This window comes from Hylobates moloch, unplaced genomic scaffold (genome assembly GCF_009828535.3).
Source record: "Hylobates moloch isolate HMO894 unplaced genomic scaffold, HMol_V3 SCAFFOLD_5, whole genome shotgun sequence".
NCBI lineage: Eukaryota > Metazoa > Chordata > Mammalia > Primates > Hylobatidae > Hylobates > Hylobates moloch.
Genome location: NW_026652280.1, coordinates 24,632,797 through 24,655,086, shown reverse-complemented (window position 1 = coordinate 24,655,086; position 22,290 = coordinate 24,632,797). Strand labels below are relative to the sequence as shown.

The 22,290-nt window shown below is 40.4% G+C and overlaps 1 protein-coding gene across 3 annotated transcripts in view; it reads right to left on the bottom strand.

Annotated features, from left to right (window-relative positions):
* CCDC68 (coiled-coil domain containing 68) overlaps nucleotides 1–18,559 on the bottom strand; it is a 68,545-nt gene extending 49,986 nt beyond the window's left edge. The window contains exons 1-4 of one of the 3 annotated variants that reach the window (XM_058438312.1): nucleotides 18,513–18,559; nucleotides 4,730–4,819; nucleotides 3,004–3,128; nucleotides 1,315–1,401 (exon numbers count right to left, since the gene is read on the bottom strand). In XM_058438312.1, coding sequence (XP_058294295.1) covers nucleotides 1,315–1,401; nucleotides 3,004–3,120 — 204 coding nt within the window. In that variant the 5' untranslated portion in view covers nucleotides 3,121–3,128; nucleotides 4,730–4,819; nucleotides 18,513–18,559. Of the gene's footprint in view, nucleotides 1–1,314; nucleotides 1,402–3,003; nucleotides 3,133–4,729; nucleotides 4,820–18,359; nucleotides 18,396–18,512 lie in introns of those variants that run through there. The other 2 variants (XM_032151705.2, XM_058438313.1) reach the window with 2 other exon arrangements.
* Between the last annotated feature and the right edge of the window lie 3,731 nt (nucleotides 18,560–22,290).

Below are 22,290 nucleotides of genomic sequence, written 5' to 3'. Positions count from 1 at the left end.
GTCCTCAATTTCCTTGGCCCATGGACAGCATTTGACAGGGGGGTCCCACCCTGCTTCTGAAACCCTCTCCTCATTTGCCTTCAGTGACTCCTGCTAAAGTGGCCTTGACAGGAGTAGCTTCAAACCATAAGAGGTCAGCAGATCAACCATACATCAAATCATCAGCCCTCTGGCCCTGTAGAGATTTTGCCATGATAATCTAGGGCCTTGCTACTCTCAACTGTGGTCTACAGTCCCAGCAGCTCAGCATCAACAGGAGCTTGTTAGAAATGCAGCATCTAGGCTCTACCCTAGAACCCTGAAATCTCCTTCTTTTCCTCCTAATCCACCAGCCTCATCTCAGCTTCCTGGGATGGTTCTTCTTCCTAATATCTAAACATTGGGAACGGGCACCTCAAGACTCAGTCCTTAGATCTGCTCTCATTTCTCTCCACACTCACTCGCTTGGTAAACTTCTCCAGTTTCAGAACTTTAAATACAATCCTTAAATGCCCCAAATCTCTACCCTGTATCCTGGACCTTCTAGCTCAGTCTTCTACCCGCAGCTCCAGAATCAGGTGTCCAGCTGCCTATTAGAAGCCTTTACTTGGAGGTCTAACAGGCAGCTCAACATAGCCCAAGCTGAATTTTTTAATCTTCCCTATCATTCCTAAACATCACCTTGTTTTCCAGTTTAGAAGTATTTTAAATAATAATTGAAGCTAGTTATGTTAGTGTGGGAGGCTGCGGGTGATGAAATTGACTACATTTATGCATTATACCCCACGTTCTGGTGGACTCTGTGGCCATGCCTACAGTGGACAACACTAATTAAGTACACTTGGCTCAGATGTGGTTTAGCTTGGTGTAATCCAGGCAAGGCTAAGTGCAGATTGCTGGACCTTAGGTATATAAAGCTGATGTTAGGGAAGGGAGTGCATTCAAGCTTATCAACTATCTGACAAAGTCTTCACTCAACTCAGGCGTGAAAGCTTCAACTGTGTGTGTCTATTCGTGTGGCCCACGTGAGCCCAAAAGCTCTGCCTGTCATTGGGAAATGTTGCTGTCATGGATCTTGGCCGGGCGAACATCTTCTCATTTACTTTCGATAAGTAAGCCTTGTTTGATATATTCAAGTAAGGCCTAGCCATTCCAATTTGATCTTACAACATTTGTGGTTAAACATTTCACACATATGGCCATTAACGTCTTTAGATATGCATGAAATATTTCAACACTCATCCTTCAAATCTTCAAAGAGCTTAGTAATTGCCCAAAAAATTACTTTAAAAAGTCTAAATGGCTTTATGCTAATCTTCTGCAGGAAATTATTACCTTTGCATCTAGTTTGTGATTTGTACTGTTATGTCTTATTTCATCTTTAAACATCTGGGTCCTGATCTTTTCCAGAGTAGTTCGAATCTAGAGAAGGAAAAAAAAAACAACATTTTATTTGTTTCAAAGGCATTTAATGCCAAATACTTTTTTTCTCAATACCAGTTACAGGGTACCTGATTATCTAGAAAGTAATACATATATACATATATTGATCTCAGATTTAAATAACTGCCACCATCAACCTAACTTGCATTTAGGCTAATATTGTTCAGATTGCTGAAAGTAAGCATTTGGTCTTTATAACTCTTTCTCAGACAAATCTAAAATATCACTTAAGTGAATATTATCCCCCAAACAATTATTATTTAGTAATTAGTACTTAATACTATTTAGTTTTGTTTTGGCTATTTAGTAATTTAGTACTAATTTACTGTTTAGTAATTACTATAAAACAATTACTACTTAGTAATCACTACAAAATAATTACTACCTAGTAATTACTACAAAATAATTACTATTAAGTAATTACTACAGAATAATTACTGAGAGATCATACACATTTATGCATGAAATATAAGCCCCATGTCTTGATGACCTATGGAGTTGCAAGACATTCAAAGATGATGGAATTAATTGATCTGAACAGGTTATAAACTATGCCAGAATTTGTCCATTATTTAACTAAGTAATTAAATAATTCAAAAAGGTAAAATATGAAATTTCTCTTTTTATTCAGCATCCTCTTAGACTGTAAGACTGTAAGAGTAGGAGCCAGGTTTTTACTCTAGGACATTCTTTTATTTTTTATTATTATAATTTTTTTGAGTTGGAGTCTTGCTCTGTCGCCCAGGCTGGAGTGTAATGGTGTGATCTCTGCTCACTGTAACCTCCGCCTCCTGGGTTCAAGCGATTCTCCTGCCTCAGCCTCCCGAGTAGTTGGGATTACAGGCGCCCACCACCAAGCCTGGCTAATTTTTTTGTATTTTAAGTTGAGGCAGGGTTTCTCCATGTTGGTCAGGCTGGTCTCAAACTCCTGACCTCAGGTGATCCACCTGCCTCGGCCTCCCAAAGTGCTGGGATTACAGGCATGAGCCACTGCACCTGGCCTACTCTAGCACATTTTAAGTGCTTAATACATGTCTGTTGTAAGAAACAGTTAAGAATATATATTTCTGTCAGCCATTATCATTTTGGATTCTCATAAGACTTCACATGTTTTTAATGAAGTGATACGCCAACCCACAGTCACTGGCAATAGTTACCCTGAACTGTGAAAAGGAACAAGGTAATGAGAGGCACCAACTCAGCAGGAAATGTAAACATCTACTTGGGAACACGATCAACACTCATGAAACCACTGGAAAACATTATAAAACAGTAGGAAATCCAGTGGTGAATAGTGAGGGACAAATTAAGTGCTGATAGGTGTTCTGAACCCTCCTGGCCCATTATTCAATTTTACTGAGTGAGGAAAATCATTTTACTCCAAGCGTGGGAACAATTTTATATCCTCAAGAGAAATGACTAAACATGGGTTTAAATTTCAGCTAGGAAGACTGTCCTTTGCCAAACTAGAGTTGTTCCTTTACATATGTTCTGTGGAGAGGGAAACAAAGTCCTCCAGCCCATATTGGAATTTCTCTCTGAAAAACCATATCATACTAATGATTTCTGCTACCCACATACCTTTTTCACATACTCGGTTTCTTCAATAACGTGAGCAGACGTAGACTCATACAAGGCAGAATTATCTTGCATCTTATCCCTTGGGGGAATCTCTGTGGTCACTGTCACTGTTGTCATTGCGAATTCTGGCTTTAGGAAAACATAAATCAGCTAAGCAAAACAGGCTGTTTTGATTGTATGATTATATGGTTCATAAACTGAAATAAGTTGTTTTATCACTATAGTCAAATATAGCAGAAAAGCTATAAATCATTGGTATCTGTATATATTCATAAATCCAGAAATTAATTTAACATAAAGCCATATCATCTGAAGGAATCATTAATTAAAAATTTAACATTTAAATAATCTAAAAAGGTAAAATCTGAAATTTCTCTTTTTATTCAGTATCATCTCAGACTGTAAAATCTAAAATCTCAGACTAAAAAGGAGTGAGGTTTATATTCTAGTACATTGTAAGTACATAATAAATGTAGAATTAACATGATACAATTATAACAAAATTATGTTTTGTGTGCGTGTGTGTATCTTCATACGTAGTCTGTAAAGGCTATTTACTATTAGGAGAACTAATAGTAAAAGACTGGAAAAACCCAATGCCAACAAGAAGAGGATAGATTAAATAAACTATCAACTGCTATGGAGTCATCACTAGGATGTATTATTATCTCATGAAAAAGCATAGAGCAGAAAAGAATATGTAATATCATATTTTCTATAAGAAGGGTAGGAAATATGAATGGAAGGAAGAAATCTGTGTCTTAAGGTTTTAATACTAAACCATGTATATATATTATCTAACTATGAAATAAAATTGACAGAGAAAGTAATCGTCCAAAATAAAGGTGAAATGAAATAAATTAAACAAATAAATATATCTGTATATCAAGTTCTATAACCACAAGAATTATTTCAAGAGATTAAAAATGACATACCAGGAACTATTTATCCCTGGTGTGCTATATTCTAAGAACAAAAAGAATAGCAAAACAATCTTGAACTATATTCACTCATAATATTGTTAGTGGAAATATTGGTATGGCTATTTTGAACTGCGAACAGTGGTTGGTGTGTTTATGTACACAGGTTCACATTATAGAATAAAGCCAACAGGTAATTGTGTTAACATCATGAAGAATCAAGCTATTTATCATAAAAGAAAAAATAAAATATACAACAAAAATGTTAGGTGAAGCCGGGCATGGTGGCTCACATCTGCAGTCCCAGCATTTTGGGAAGCCAAAGTGGACCGATCACTTGAGGTCAGGAGTTTGAGACTAGCCTGGCCAACATGGTGGAACCCCGTCTCTACTAAAAATACAAAAATTAGCTGGGCATGGTGCACATCTGTAATCCCAGCTACTCGGGAGGCTGAAGCACGAGAATCACTTGAACCCGGGAGGTAGAAAATAATGATTTCTTTTCCTTTAAATAATATATATTCTACCTTTATTCACCAAAAAACCTAGAAATAGTAGCAGTTAGCATCCCTCACGGCCAGACTGTGGTCTTCGAATATCATATCCTACCAAAAAGGAAACTAGGACTTCTTGGCTGATCCAGGTCTGGGGTAAGAAATATGTAAAGTGAGCCTATAATTATTATTTACTATAATAAATAGTAACTAATAAGTAAACCATAATAAAAAGCCCTGTGGGGTAGGATTATTAATCCTATGTTACTGATAAGAAGCCAAGACTCCACTCCCAAAGTGACATTAACTTACCCAAGAGGAAGTAAAATGAATAGAGCTAAAACGCCAACCTTGGTCTTTTAGAAGTTCAGAGATGTTTCCATCATATTAAGACTGGCTTCCCTGGAGAGAAACAATAACAACAACAGAATATTTAAAATCTAACAGTGACCTAGACTGCAAAAAAACCCAAAGAATTTGCATATTTGAGGGCATCACTTTGAAACAAGTTCGCTTCTGGGGATACTACAAAGTCCTGCATTCATCCTTTAATCTTCAATGAAATTGACAGAGTATGCCAAGAATTTTCCATTTTATTATAAATCCTCTTAGCAGCTATGGCTTCTATTAAATATTTGTTTTGGCTGAAGTTGATTTGGCAGCAGCAACTCTGCAAGTGTGCTTTTGCAAACTGTGAGTGGAAGTACGTCCCTTACTGGGTCCTCTGAAGTATCTTCCGGGATTAAGATATTGGTGCAAAACATTTAAATGCTTGAAGTAAGAGAAACACCCATAGAGTCAATATGCAGTGTGCTTGGAAGCCAGAGAGAGGATGGTCAGGTCAGGGTAGGGGTCAGAAAACCCCAGCCTGGGAGCTCAATCCAGTTTCCCTCCTGTTTGTACAGCCCCAGAGCTAAAAATGGTTCTTAGGTTTTTGAATGGTCGAACAAAAAAATCAAAAGAAGAATAACATTTCATGGCACATGAAAATTATACGAATTTCAAATTTAGTATTCATAAAAATGGTTGGAAAAAATCAAAGGACAACATTTCATGACACATGAAAATTATATGAAGTTCAAATTTAGTGCCCATAAATGAAGTCTTACTCTAACACAACGTGGCCATTTGTGTACATATCTTTTATGTTGCTTTGGCACCACAAACAGCAGAGTTCAGTAGTTGTGACAGAGAAAGTATGTGGCAGGCAACGCCTAAAATATTTCCTATCTGGCCCTTTACAGGAAACGTTTGCTGACCTTTGGGTTAGGGCTTGGCAAGGAGTGGGGGCAGGACCAGTGGGAAAACAGAGGCAAGCAAAGCAATCGATCTGGCCTGAGTTTGTTTTTTCCCTCCAGTACAGTACCCTGGATCTATAGTCCCATTTGACTGATTTACTTTCATTTTCCTTTTCAGTATGTTATGCAATGTGTACATTAACAAACGATAAGAGGCATTTTATCATAGGAATGAATCGCTCTTTAGAATGAATCCCACTGCCTTTTCAGGCTTTTTCATAATTTGAAAATTGCATCGGGCCTTACGTCTTTTATCCTAAAATATACTCTCTTACATACCTTTTATTCTTAAAATCAAGGAATTTTGTTTCTTGATCACTGATATTTCTGAAAACTTCCCACTTTTTCCACTCACTGGTTGGGCCATCTTAAACAAGTTACATAAAATCTTTGTCTTCACTTACATAGCTGTCAGATAGGGGTGATAACACCTGGAGATAGGAAAATGAGTTGTTTTTTTTTTTTAATGCCTGCTAACAGAAGGCACTCACTGGACAGTCACTGTCAATAGTGTTGCCCTGTTATTTTATATTATCAGTAGCCACAGAAGACAAGCAGGGCAGGTAGTTCACATCTATCTGGTTGCAAAGCTTTATAACTGTATCCATATGAAATTAAATTCCATTTCTGTCTTTGGTTCAGAAAACTTTTGTACCCAGAGTCCTTGGTTGCTGTAAAGAAACCCAAGGGGAACATAAGCCAGCAAAGTCCAAATTGCCATATGGCATTACTATCCTGGGGAAAATCCATGTTAGCATTTTATTTCAGCCAGAAGTAGATTAAGGGGATACAATTTTCAAAATAAATCACAATCAGTTAATTAAAGTAAGGAAAGACTTTTATTTGTCTTATGCTAGAATGGATTGAAGACAGCTTACAGGTGGCATTATGCCAAGAGGAGGTATTTCCTAGACCAGGGCCTTTCAAACATGGCTCCCAGGGAGGAGGCGGAGGGCTGCTGAACAGACAGGGCTCTACCACCTCAACTTCAACCACCCCAGCTCTGCTTTATTCTGTCTCACACACTGAATTTTTCCATGAGGCTTTCTGTGAAGAAAGAGGGTTCCACAGCTGAAACAGTTTAGAGGCAGCCTGCCGAGTCTCATGGTTCCATTCTGCCACTCTGTACCTGTGTGACCTCTGTCAAGTCCCTTAACTTCTCTGTGCCTCAGTGTCCTTAACAGTAAAATGAAAATAATATTATTAACAATAATCAATGTGGGGTTTTTCATGAGTTAATATTTGTCAAGCACTTACAGCAGCACATTTAATATATAATAAATGATTTGTACATATTTGTCAAACAAGTACATAAAATATGAAACCATTATCCACAATTAAGGCTGACATGCAATCTGGGTGGTTTCCTTTCTTCCAGGAAAGAAGCAGGTTATATTTTAAATAATCTGTTACTGGGCTATGAAGGAAAAATTGCTTTGGGGGACTTTAAGACTAGCAAATCCGTGGTACAAATTCCTTATTGCTAATGCACTGATAATTTGTCAGTTTCCTCAAACAATGATGCTAACATCTATTGAAGAGTTTACAATCTACAAAGCTATGCACACACGTTATTGTGAACTGTAATCCATGTGATAAACCACCACACCACCGGGCACCCAGGAGAATCTAACTAAACCTTGTGCTCTGGTTAATGACATGAGAATAGCAGAAGTACTACAAAATAAACACAAACAAATGCCTGTGATGGGTTGAATTGTGTCCTCCCCCCAAATTCATTTTAAAGTCTTAACCCCCAGTTCCTCAGAATGGGACCTGATTTAGAAACAGGGTTTTGCAGGTGTAATTAGTTAAGTAAACATTAGGTCATACTGGAGTAGGGTGGGTCCCTCCTCCAATATGACTGATATCCTTATGAAAAGGAACAATGTGTCGAGAGATGAGAACACCGAATGCCCTGTGAAAATGAAGGCAGAGATGTAGCGATGCTTCTACATGCCAAGGAACACCAGCGATTACTAGCAAACCACCAGAAGCAGGGGAGAGGCACGAAACAGATCTCTCCCACAGCCCTCAAGAGGAACCAACCCTGCAGACACCTTGATCTTGAACTTCTAGCCTCTAGAACTGAGAGATGATCCATTTCCCTGTTCAAGCCACTCCGTGTGTGACACTTTGTTAGAGCAACCCTAGAAAAGGATTACAGACACTGTTTATATTGTAGAGACTGTAACAAGGGTGTTTCCTTTCTTTACTTAACCCTTGATTCATTTATTGAGAGTAAATATTTATAGAAAGCCACTGTGTTAGGAACTGTGGTTATAGGGCTGAGCCAAAGACCCTAGTTTCATAGGATGTTCAGTACAAAGGGAGAGACAGACATTAAACAAACGAGTAAATATAGAGGGAGTCTAAGGGAGGCTGTGATGAGTGACGTGAAGAAAAGCCGATCAGGGGACCGAGGGTAAAAGGAGGTGCTGTTCTAGATGAGCAGTGAGGGAAGCTGATCTGAGGAGGTGGTATTTGAGCAAAAGATAAAGAAAATCAGGTGCAAGCCATGTGGCTCTCTGGGATCTAGGAGAGGAGAGTTCCAGGCAAATGGGAAAACAAGAGCAGAGGCTGGCATGTGCCTAGAGCAGTGTTTTTGTTTGTTTGTTTGTTTTGAGACAAGGTCTCACTCTGTTGCCCAGGTTTGAGTAAAGTGGCGTGATCTCTGCTTACTTCAACCTCCACTTCCTGGGTTCCAGTGATTCTCGTGCCTCAGCTTCCCAAGCAGCTGGGATTACAGAGGTGCACCACTAAACCCAGATAATTTTTTTGTATTTTTAGTAGAGACGGGGTTTCGCCATGTTGGCCAGGCTGATCTTGAACTCCTGGCCTCAAGTGATCCACCCACCTTGGCTTCCCAAAGTGTTGGGATTACAGGCATGAGCCACAGCACCCGGTCCCTAGAGCAGTGTTCTAAGAAAACCACGGCACACAGCAAAGTCTACCATTTTCTTTTCTTTTAATGTTGCAGGACCTTTTTCTTTTTGACCTGAACTTTTTGAGGCTTCGTTTGCCTAAGGAGTTGTCTCCTTGGCCACATTAAAAGAGGTCTAGGAGTTGCTATTACGGATCCCCCAGGATTGAGGCAAAGACAGAGTGAAGCTGTCAGGTACTGCAAGGTGTAAACAACTGACCCCAGGTCAGCCCAGAGAAGGGACAATGAAGTCTGATTGACTGCACAGAGGTATTCTCCACTCACGTCTGGGGGCTGCTGATTGAAAAGCACCATGCTGGATGTCTGGCAGGTTTTGGCTAGCTAGTGCTTGAATCTCCTTCCCAGATGTGCTGAGGCACCATCTGTATGAGTCTTGCAGGAAAGGTCTCTTACTTGTTCATGGTCACTCCCTGGAGCTGGGGCACAGGAACAACACCTAGAATCAAACAAATGACAGCTCCTGCTGGAAGTGCAACCCAGGGAATCGCCATCTGGCTGGTTGGAGCTGGAGGCAGTGGAAATCCAGTCATTGTTCAGGAAAGGGAAGGAGTCTCTGACACAGAGTGGTGCTTCATGTCCAAGTGGCAGGAAATTCAGTGGCCAGTGGCCAGTGGCTATGTCAGGAGGACCCTAACTCCTCATCCCACAAACTGATTTCACTGGTGTCCTAGCATATGAGATCCTCCCATTTTCCAAACCTAGTTTTTCAACATTCCCATCAATTCCGGTAGCTGCTCTATATCCTCTCAGTAAATTCTTCTTTTACTAAGTCAGCCAGAGTCAATTACTCTGGATTGCAGTCAAAAGCCCTGCTTGGTTTTAGCACAGTTTCTGAGTTTTCAGCTTTTTGTTTCCTGGTTCTAAGAGATTATTTGCTCATTTCTGATCACTATTTTATAGAGCTTGAATATTAGAAACTGAAAAAGTAAGTTACTACAAAAGTGCCACAAGGATAATTCGGTTATATGAGGGAAAATAGCGAACGTATCTCCAAACCCTTGATGAGACTAACCGTGTCCTGAATACTAAATAGCACACCTGTTCTGCAGCTACATTACACAGCACAATGGTGACATCCAGTGTCAGCTGGCTAAATCTCAGGTGACTGTGCAGTTTACCTGAAAACGATGCACAGTATACGAAAGACATGCATGTTACACTGTACCCAAGTTCTGTTTTCAAGTACGAATCTAAGCTTTTGCTAAGTAGAATTAATTTTATTCAACTACATGCTACTCATTTGTATATACACATATTATAGCCAGTGCTATAGAAAATTCTTAGATATAACACAAAAGCTATTTTGGAGGAAAAATGAAATATTGGTGTAAACACAATATACAAATATGTACTATTGACAAAACGTGCCATTTACCAAGTAATTTTTCATATATTGCCAAAATTAATCATCACAACACTGTGTTACAGTTATTATCTTCAGTAGATAGATAGATAGATAGATGATAGATAGATAGATAGATAGATAGATAGATAGACGATAGATAGACAGATAGATAGATAATGCAATAAGGCACAAAAAAGGATGTAAGATTTTCAAGGTTATAAGAACATCATCCACTGAACACAAATAGGTTGACCCCAAATTCAGGTGTCTTTTTAATAAAATAGTCTATCCTCATAGTTCACTGGCATAATTTGAAACATTGAAAAACAGCTGAAAGCTTCAGCCAATGTTCAGTTCAGCAACTAAACTGCAAAAAGGTGCAATGCACATGCATCCCTTCCCATCTGGAGAAGAGTGGGAAGGAGGGGCCAGGATTTGTTAAGTGAGGACCATATGCCAGGTAGAGTATGCTCTCTATAATACTTCTCACATATGCCCTGAGAGGTTGTTATTATTATTCCCATTTTGCAGATGAAGAAACAAGGCTCAACAAGATAAACAAAGATAACTAGTTGGTGGCCATTGGATCCCAAGCCATGAGTTGTCTGGCTCTTTCTCATGAGTCGGCTAGCTCCTTCTAACTTACCACTTTGCCTCTGCTACATTCTGAAGGAGTTTCTAAGCCTCAACTTCTTGGGCCCAAGAAAGCTTAAGAATCAAAGTTTTCCAAAGTAGGTCACCAACTAACAGTCACAGAACTCCTGATGGGAGGTCCCAGGTGTGTCCTTCAGGAACCTAAACAGATGTTGTTGTCCCAGTAGGTTTATTCCATGAACAAAGGCAGTTTGGCTGCATGGCTTAAAAACAAGGGATTTGGACTCAATTGTTCTGCCTACAAGACTCTGTTCCACTTCATCACCAGCTGGGAGGTCTTGGAAAATCATTTAAACTCCCTAAGCCTCGGTTCCTCAACAGAATGATTCAGATGAGAATGCCAACTTTCTCAGAGTTATGTGAGGATTAAATGAGATAATGCATGAAAAGTGCTTAATGGAGCATCTGACTTCATGCACATTAAATTAATATTAAATCATAATGTTTATACTCACAACTTATTGTGGACACTTGCTTGTAGGACATGATTTGAAAGTGTCAATTCCCAAACTTAGTTTTCCCCTCGCTATTCCTTCCTTACCCCATCAGCCAATTATTCCTCCTGATTTGAACTTCTCTATTAACAAGTCAACCCAAAAGCTGATTAACACTTACCAGTCAATAAAATATAAAAGGAAGCTGAGGTCAATGATATCTGTCACAGTCACTTGCAACATTTACATGATGCCCTTTTAGAAAATGTCATTTGTGGCTCTATAAAATACTTTAGGAGTGAAGAGCCCAGGAATATATAAAATACCTACAGTTTTCTGAGTTTGTCCTGGATTATTTTAGCTTGAACATAATTTATGTCATTTAAAAAAATTATCCAGCAAGGGGAAAAAGAGACCATACCAGTTCTGGTGAGGATGTGGAACAGTTGGAACTCCTGTCTGTTGCTGATGGAAATGGAAAATGTGGAGCTGCTGTGGACAACAGCTTGGCAGTTTCCTATACAGTTAAATACATAGTATATAACCCATAAACCCCATGCCTTGGTATTTATCCAAGTGAAATGAAAAGTTATATTCCATAAAACCTGCACACAAATGTTCATAATTGCCAAACACTGCAAACAAGTCAAATATTCACCAACAGGTGAATACAACTCCTCATTAAGAAGGAATGGACCAGGCACAGTGGCTCACACCTATAATCCCAGCACTTTGGGAGGCCGAGGTGAGCTGATCACCTGAGGTCAGGAGATCGAGAGCAGACTGGCCAACATGGTGAAACCCCATCTCTAGTAAAAATACAAAAATTAGCCAGTTGTAGCAGTGCATGTGTGTAATCGCAGCTACTCAGGAGGCTGAGGCACAAGAATCACTTGAACCTGGGAGGCAGAGGTTGCAGTGAGCTGAAATTGTGCCACTGCACTCCAGCCTGGGTGACAGAGTGAGACTCTGTTTCAAAAAAAAAAAAGGAATGAATTACTGATACACACAACAACATAGATAAGTGTCAAATGCATCAGGCTAACTGAAACAGCCAAATTCAAGGGGCTACATATTCTATGGTTCCATCTATTTGACATTCTAGAAAAGTAAAAACTGTAGGAATCAAAAGGGATTAGCGGTTACTTGGGACTGGCAGTGGGGGACAGGTTGACTACCAAAGGAACACGTAGGATTTGGGGTGGGGAAATATATCTTGTTAGTGATCATGGTTCTATGACTATAACAATTTCCCAAAACTTACAATACTCTATACTGAAAAAGATGAATTTGTACATGTTATTTAAAAAATAGTAATCTGGCAGGATCTAGAAAAAGCAATGCACAGTTGAGATTTCAAAATCCAAGAACCTTCACTGATTTTATCAGAAGTAACTGGAAGCCAAAATTAATTGGATTTGTTTTTCTTCATTCAAATTCTTGACCCCCAAAAGAGTGTAAATGATTATATATATATATATACACACACACACACACATACATAGATACATAGAGATAGATAGATAGATGGATAGATAGATAGATAGATAGATAGATAGATAGATAGATAGATAGCAATGGAATGGGTTGTTAAAAACAACAGGCAATTGGGCTGCTGATTCTAGCTCATGCTACATGACTAGTCAATTAAACTTAGCATTCAGTATGACAGAAACAAGGAAAGCCTTTTAAACATTTTTAAAAACTTAATCACAAGCACTGTTCATAAAAGGTGATAAAGTAGAAGGAAATATACAATAATACATAAGAAATATAAGAATATTTCCAACAAGCTTTAAATCTAATTCATGAACCTAGAACTTTTTTTCACATCTACCCATTCCTTTTCTAATAGCTTTCCAGATGCAAAATATGTTTTCATTCTTCGTATTTGTCCATCTGCACATATACTGTTGGATCAATGATGAAAATATCTACTTATTCAGGGCCTGAAATAGCCAGGACCCTACTTTTCTTTTCTCTTCTCTTCTCTTCTCTTCCTTTCCCTCCCTCCCTCCCTCCCTCCCTCCCTCCCTCCCTTCCTTCCTTCCTTCCTTCCTTCCTTCCTTCCTTCCTTCCTTCCTTTCCTTTCCTTTCTCTCTTTCTTTCTTTCTTTCTTTCTTTCTTTCTTTCTTTCTTTCTTTCTCTCTCTCTCTTTCTTTCTTTCTTTCTTTTTGTTTCAGAGAGAGTCTTACTGTGTCACCCAGGCTACAGTGCAGTGGCTCAATCTCAGCTCACTGCAACCTCCACCTCCCATGTTCAAGCGATTCTCCTGCCTCAGCCTCCCGAGTAGCTGGGACTACAGGCATGTGTCACCACACTTGGCTAATTTTTGTATTTTTAGTATAGATGGGGTTTTACCATGTTGCCTATGGCTGGTCTCAAACTCCTGACCTCAGGCAATCCACCCGCCTCAGCCTCCCAAAGTGCTGGGATTATAGGCATGAGCCACCACGCCCGGCCATGACCCTACTTTTCATCAACACTGTCGCCCACCCTCCCACACCATGAAGATGTTTGACTTATCCAAGGGCAGCATCCTACCCAAATCCAGGTGTTTATAGAAAGATAGAAGTGTCAGAGGCAGCTTCCCATTTTGGGTAAAACTAAGTTCCTTGTATCAGATCACAACAACATAAGTAACCTCATCAAAATAAATAGCAGGTGCTTACAGCTCAATACTAATCAAGCCTTCTTTCTCTTGATAAACCAACATAGCTTGGTGAATGTCTCTGCCCTGATCCTGATCCCTGGAGTATATGAAAGTGAGAACGATGAAGGTGGATTCCTGTAGATGGTAAATACCTCTTAGGAGATACTTGGTATAAAATCATCAGTATGAGGCTGGAAAAAAAATGCATTTGTTTTAGAATTTTAAAAATCCTTACCAAGGAAACAAAAGTGTATTACCAATCGAGATTGATTACTCCATCAATCACACACAGATCATCAAAACAGTAGTAGTATTCTCACCTAGGAGTTTCAGGAAGTTGTTTTGACATTTCAAGCAGAAAAAAGTGAGTTGCAAATGAAGACATTCAGCTTTGGAAAACTATATTATTTAACCTACATTATCTTCTTTTCAAATTGTAGATGTTTAAAAAAATAGTTTGCATTCTAAATTGCCAACAAAATAGACTTCAAAAGTTGGCCACAGTGGTTCACATCTGTAATCCCAGCACTTTGGGAGGCCAAGGTGGAAGGACTGCTTAAGGCTGGGAATTGGAGGCCAGTCTGGGTAACACAGTGATACCCCATCTGTGAAAAAAAAAATTTGATAAGCTAGGCGTGGTGCCACGTTCTTGCAGTCCCAGCTATACAGGAGGCTGAAGCAGGAGGATCACTTGAGCTCAGGAGTTTGAGCCTTCAGTGAGCTAGGATCCTGATACTGCACTCCAGCGTGAGTGACAAAATACGACCCCGTCTTGAAAAACACACACACAAACAGACCTCAAGTTATTTTGATGCTCTTTTTTTTCCCCTAAAAGGAACTTGCAACTTGAGTAGTAACTTAAAGGCACTCAGAGAGACACTGTCTTCTTTTTAGGTTCACAGAACTGACTAGATTTTTATAAAAGGATTTCTGTTCAACTAGAGAAATCTCCCTAAGAGGATATTTAAGCATAAGTTGTCAAGCATGACCCACCCCCGCCCCCGCAAAATGCATTTGCCATAATAGTTAGCACAAAGCAAGGTCAATGGAGATATATAAGAAAACAGTTCTGGTTGGGAACTGCTATTCCAGTTTCCTGATTCCTAACAGAGGTATACCAAAAGTCAATGTTCTTGCGAAGTTAAGAAGTTCCTTTTTGTTTGTTTGTTTGTTTGAGGCAGAGTCTCGCTCTGTTGCCCAGGCTGGAGTGCAGTGGTGAGATCTCAGCTCACTGCAACCTCCACCTCCCAGGTTCAAGCAATTCTACCTCAGCCTCCTGAGAAGCTAGGATTACAGGCGCACGCCACCACACACAGCTAATTTTTAAAAAATTATTTTTAGTAGAGAAGGGGTTTTACCATGTTGGCCAGGCTGGTCTCCAACTCCTGACCTCAGGTGATCCACCTGCCTCAGCCTCCTGTATTGCTGGGGAAAGTTAGAAGTTCAGATGAGTCTCGCTCTGTCGCCTAGGCTGGAGTGCAATGGTGCAATCTTGGCTCACTACAACCTCTGCCTCCCGGGTTCAAGCAATTCTCCTGCCTCAGCCTCCTGAGTAGCTGGAATTACAGGCACATGCCGCCACGCCCAGCTAATTTTTGTATTTTTAGTAGAGATGGGGTTTCACCATGTTGGTCAGGCTGGTCTCTAACTCCTGACCTCGTGATCCGCCCAGCTTGGCCTCCCAAAGTGCTGGGATTACAGGTATGAGCCACTGTGCCCGGCCAAGTTAATTAGTTCTTAACGTTGGTTTGTTCTCTAGACAGTTATACGCAGTAAACACCACTGCTTAATAGGAACCTGGATGTTTAACTCTTGGCATTCATATTTAAAATTATCATAGAAGAGAGTCAAAGCACCAAATAAGAGGTTGGCTCATATCAGTTATTCTCACATTATGCTACCATGGAAGCTGCACCAATGTATCTGTTTTATCATGCAAATGTATTTGCAGAAAGGTCTACCAAATGGTGAACAAAATGTGGCATAGCCATGGCATGGAATAAATCCTAGTTAAGCAATAAAAAGGAACCAACTACAGATACATGTGACAACCTGAATAAACCTCAACAACTATTCTAACTGAAAAAAGCCAGATGCTAAAGACTATATATTATACAATTCCATCTGTATGAAATGTCCAGAAAAGACAGATCTAAAGAGACAAAATAGATTAGGGGTTGCCTGGGGATGGGGTAAGAATGGTGAGTGATTGCAAACAGGCCCCAGGGATGTTTGGGGAATGATGAAATGATCTAAAATCAGATTGTGCTAATGGTTGCACCATTCAGTAAATTTACCAAAAATCATGAAATTATACACTTGGATGTATTTTACAGTATGTAAATTATACCTCCAATAAAGCTTTAAAAAAAAAACAGAAGGAAAAGTAAGAATAACTTGAATAAAGATGCTGTTTTCCTCTGGGGGAGGAATATAATTGTAGTCATATTTTTCTAATTTATAGCAAAAGAATTTAATGGATAGATTTTTTCAGTTTTAAATTTTTTGTTCATCAGTTTTTGTCTCTAGATCCTTGTCATCCATACTACAAGTTTAGTTTTTATTTAATTTGCATGAAATTGATACTTAGCTATTTTAAGTCAATATTTCATAAGATTAAGCCTGGAACACACAATTCCTAAGTTCTTCCCCAACCTAAACAAAAGAGAAAACCACGGAGCAGAATAACACACAAGCTCCTCTGTCATTTTTAGATTTGACTATTTAAATCAATGTAAGGAAATATGTGATTTGAAACTAATCTAGTTTCAGTCACTGTCGAAATTGAATGGATCATTGATGTGGTCTGTAAATCTATGGCGTTGACTTGGGGTGGCCTGGAGGACTCCAATGTAGTAAATTCCAGGAGGATAGAAATGTGTCTTATTTACACAGGGCTGTGTTTGGCCCAGACCCCACTCCCCCTCTCATCTGGTTCTCCCACACAGAACACAGTGCCCTCAATAAATATTGTTTCAGTGAATACATGAATAGGCCCACAAATTTACGGATGTACCAAATAGTTTCTAAAACTGAATGTACACACACACACACACACACACACACACACTCTCTCTCTCTCTCTCTCTCGTTTTCCAAACCTACATAAATGGCTGTTTTTGTGCTTAGTAAATGACATTCATTTAAACGTGTTAGTAAATTCATGGTAAAATTTTGCCATTATGAAATGTTTTCAATCAATAAATAGCCATATCATTTTGATGTAAATATCTCAGTTCTAAAGATGAGAAACTACCACTTTAAAAGACTTTTACATTCCCATCAAAATCTTCAGTTATTTCCCTTTTCAGTCATTATTCCAAGCAAATATACACCTCATTTTTCAGCTTTGTCTAAATCTAGCTTGCGTTTTTTAGCTTTGGCCAAAATTTGGATTACAGCTCACCTTCAATGTTGAGCATACTGTAAACAAATAAGCTAACAAATAACATGCCTATCAGTAATTCACAAAATAGCAACAGTATTAATTTCAAAAGTCTCTTTCTAGTTAGGACAAGGGATCAATTTATTTTGTAAATAACAAGAGGAAAGAACCTTCTTATGACGTCGGCTTTATGAGGTCAGCCTGGGCCCCAGGAAGTGTAGTTGTTTTCATTCTTTCTGCAAACATTTGAGGAACCACACGGGGATACTCCCTGCCTTGGGCAGAAATTCCACTGTGTCAGGGGCCTTCCCTCTCAAACTGGGAGTGCGGTGGGAAAGAGAGTGGGCAGCGGGGGAAAAGCATGACAACAGCATCAATTGTGTCTGCCAGGGTACCTGACACTCCTGCCCAGCTCACATATCAGGAAAACCAGACTTCAGTAGCTCTGAATATTTAATGGCATTAGGTAAAATCAAAAGGACAGATTATCTCCTCCCTATCACAAACACAGAATAATTCCTTTTTGTATTCTTACACTTCATCCGACCTATATACACCAAGAAAGTTAAAGAGGTTTTGATTCCTAAAATAAAACAATCAGAATATAATAGGGAACAGGTACAGCTTCAGTTATGTTCAGGGCTTGTTGCTTGTTCTGATCCTTACATTCAATTTTTTCTTCACTTCCAAAAAGGCTGAAAATTCACAACTATGTTATCATCCAATCTAAAAACTACACTTGCACGGTCCCGTACTAATCTTTAGGAAGATAAGAGTGTTCCTTTGTCTAGCCGCCTAGCACTCTGTAACTTCCAGCCCTAAAATCTCATGATGCTACTTAACATTAAGGAAACAGTCAAGCAATGGGCTGCTCTTTTTACTACACCTGCAGCTGCAGAAACCCGCACAAATGAATGAAGACAGCCACCTTCATTCATCTCTGCTCTTTAAAAAATGAGAGCGCAGTGACTTGTCAAAGCCACCACGCTGGAGTTCCCAGGTCAGGGCGTTTACCGCAGGGCTTTTCTCCATAGCCTCTGAAATTAGCAGGCAGAAATCGCGAGGACCCCTGACAAACGGATTGTATAACCACAACCTAAATAAATAATCAGGTGTGCGCCGGGCTAAGTAGGGGTTCCTCTCTGCGGAAAAGCAACTCTTCCCAACGGGAAAGAAACTTCTCGCTCAGGAAATTCGAGCCCAGAACCGAGGTTTCTAGGGAGGATTACCTCTTCAACAAGGACCCTTTTACAGGAAATGTCCTTAATGCCAGGAACTCCGCTGGGGAAGCAGCTGGAAAGGCACCCGGACACCCACACACCTGGAGGGGGTGCGGGGGCGCGCTGCAGGGACCGGGCCCGAAGGTGGCCAGACTCGCCTACCTTGTGGGGCGCCCAGCCGACGCGGGGTCCTGGTGCTGCTCCTCCCCTGGGCGATCGGGCCTTGGGGCCAGGGTCAGCTGCCAGGGCCCTGAGAGTGCAGCCGCCACCGCCCACAGGCTTGGCTCCGCCCCACGGGGCGCGCCCAGGGCAGAGTCCGGCGCCGGTGAGGCTCCAGGGAGGAGTCGCGGCGGGACGCGTAAGCCCAGCGCTGGAGAGCCAGGCTCTGCCCCTCACGCCCCTCGCTAGGGTGCTGTACAGGCGGGTGGGGGGAGGAGATCGGCCGCTGCTTTTCAAGAAGGTTCTATTTGCACCCTAAGTCTATAAACTTTTGTTTTCGTTTTTTAAATAATTTTTGATTTTATTGTTTTTAGTATAAATTTATGGAGTACAAGTGCAATTGTGTTGTTTTTTTAAAAAACTTTCTTTTGGAACTTAAAGAAAGTTGCAAAGATAGTAGAGAGGGTCGTCTATATACCCCTCAGTCGGTGTCTCCTAATGCCTACAGCTTCCATAACTGTGGCACATTTGTCAAAACTAAGAAATTCACATTGAGCCAGGTGCGGTGGCTCACGCTTTGGTAATCTCAGCATTTTGAGAGGCCAAGGCAGGTGGGAGGATCGCTTGAGCTCAGGAGTTCGAGACCAGCCTGGGCGACATAGCGAGACCTCATTTCTACTAAAAATGTTTTTTAAAAGAAATTAACATTGATCTGCCACTATTAACACTACTCCAGACTTGATGTAGCTGTCACTAGCTTTTTGGCTAACGCCTTTCCCTTTCAGGATCCCAGCCGGGATACCACACTGCATTTAGCATCCTGTGCCCTTTGTCTCCTCTAATCCATGACAGTTTCTCTGTCTTTTCTTGACTTTGATAGCTGTAAGGAATTCTAGTAAAGTATTGTCATAAAGTATTCTGGTAAGGTATAGTTTTGTGGGGATACCTCGACACCTATTCATGTGGGTATTGTCTACTGTTTTTTTCTCATGATGAGACTGGGGGGAAGAAAGCCTCAGAGATGAAGTGCCTTCCCCATTGCATACTCTCAAGGACAATGGCACGATGGCCACGTGACTTATCACTGGTGACTTGACCTTGACCTAGTTAAGGTTGTGTCTGCCAGGTTTCTCTACTGCAAAGCTGTTTTCCTCTTTCCATACACTTTACTCTGAATGGCACGAATGGCATGACTCAATTCAACCCACACTCAAGATGAGGGCAAGATTAAACTCCATCCCAGAGGAGATCTATATGTTATTATTTAGAGTTATTTTGTAAGGAAGATTTGTTCCATCTCTCTTGTTTATTCAGTCATTTATGTCAGTGTTTTTTATGTCAATATGGACCCACGTATATTTATTTTATACTTTGGGCTAGAATTCAATACTACATTATTAATTTTGTTGCTCAAATGGTTCCAGCTTTGACCACTGGGAACTCTTTCAGGTTGGCTCCTGTGTCTCTCTGAAAGTTCATGAACTTTTAGGATTGTGGAGAAAAAAAAAAAAAAGGTGTATTTTCTCCACACCACCCCCGCCGCCCACCGTCAACATTTAACAGATTGAGAAAACTGCAACCCAAATCCTTCAATATCCAAGGGCTTTTCAGAATCTTCCTGGGAATCCTACAATTACTGATTCCCACCACAGTTAGAGAGAAACGCTATTTTTTTTTCCTAACAGATTAACTTGTAGATTGTGACCCAATTGGAGAAGTGAAAAGTTGATTGTTCTTAGGTAATTTTTTTGTTAACTAATCCTTGTGGTTCTAGTAAATAGATGTATGTATGTTTACAGACAAATCATGTTCCAAAGATAGCCATGGATGTTTATTACAAGTTTCAGCACTGAAGAAACCCAGCTGTTGAGGATCATTTGTTACATTGCTTTGGTTTGCTCATGTTTGCATTTGCAAGTTGGTTCCATAAACACCACATTTCCTCCTTCTGAGCTTGGCTTTTGCTCAGCATTTGACATGGCCTGCTTTCTGAGACCTGTCCACCTCTCTTCCTGGCCTTGACCCTTCCTGGAGAAGGAAATCTACTTCTCCATTAGCTTGGGTTGAGCTGGGTAAACACAGGATGCAGTGAAGTACCAGTGAGTACTCCAGAACTGCAGAGCTAACTTATTTTCTATCTTTCAACTATTTTTAACAAAGTTAGAAAAGTAAGAGTTAAAGGAAAATATTTCATACCTAAGTCTCACCATATCTGCTATGGACTGAATGATTTGTGTTCCCCCCTAAAAGTTTGTATAATGAAATCCTAATCCCCAATAAGGTGGTGAAAGTGGGGTCTTCAGGAAGTAATTAGGTCATGAAGGTAGAGCCCTCATGAGTGGGTTTTAGTGCCCTTCTAAGAAGAGACAAAAGTCTGGGAATGGTGACTCATGCCTGTAGTTCCATCTCTTTGGGAGGCCAAGGCGGGTGGATCGCTTGAGCCCAGGAGTTTGAGACCAGCCTGGGCAGTATGGCAAAACCTCATCTCTACAAAATATACAAAAATTAGTTGAGCATGGTGGCACACTCCTGTAGTCCCAGCTACTCATGAGGCTGAGGCGAAAGGATCACTTCAGCCTGGGAGGTAGAGGCTGTAGTGAGCTGAGAGTGTACCACTGCACTCCAGCCTGGGTAACAGAGTGAGACTCTGTCTCAAATAAAGAGAGACAGAGAGAGAGAGAGAGAGAGAAGAGATCTCTGCCATGTGAGAACACAGCAGGAAAGCAGCCATCTGCAAATCAGGAAGCAGGCCCCCACAGACACCACATCTCTGGGTGCCTTGATCTTGGACTGCCCAACCTCCAGAACTGTGAGAAACAAATACCTGTGGTTTAAGCCAGTTTAATACCAGTCTGTGTTATTTTGTTATAGCCCCAGAAACTAAGACAATATCCCAGAAGAAATCGACAAGGTCACAGATGAAGCTGAGATTCTTGTGTACGGTTCTGGGGGGAGAGGGGAGACTTTAAGTGAAAGTGGTCATTCTAATTAGAATGAAATCATAATTTTATTTCATAGTTCTGCAAATAGACTATTCTCTCAGTAACTTTAATAAACCTTTTGTGGCGGGGAGCAGAGAAAACTCAGGATTCATGAGAGTGTGGTGTTACAATATATTAGCAACCTCCAGAGGGAAGCTCGGGAGAATCTATAAACTATTATTAATTTAAAACTCCAGCGGTGTTTCTCAGAGGTTGGATAATGGGGGATTTGGGATGAGGCAGGGATTGATGTTTATGGATTTCTCTTATAGCTATTGCCTTTGCTTATTATTTTTATGAGAGCATATGTACAAACCATTTAAAATTTTTCTAGAGCTGTATATCTTCACACTTTTAAGATTATCCACATTAAGAAAAAGTATTACTATTACATAATTTTCAGAATGGCTTTGGTTGGGTCTGATAGAGATTAGGTGGGGACTAAAGCATCCCCAAACCACCCAGAGTGCCCTTGTTGAATAAATCCCTTCTCCTACTCACTCCACTAGAAATAAGAGGGATTGAGAGTGCAGAAGAAAGCAGCAGATGCAGTCTCCCCTCCTGAAGAACACTACAAATTGTCACCCACGTTGAAAGAGGGTCTAATTGTAAATCTAACACCCTGTCTTGTGACATTGAGAGCCTGTGGCTTGTGGCATTTGGACCCAGGCTCGTATTTGAAATCGCTGTTGTTTATTTCTGTTCAGGGATTATTTGCTGAAAGGGAAAGGTGTGTGTGTGTGTGTGTGTGTGTGCGCGCGTGCGCACGCGCGGGCACACGAGCGCAGGTGCGTTTTTTT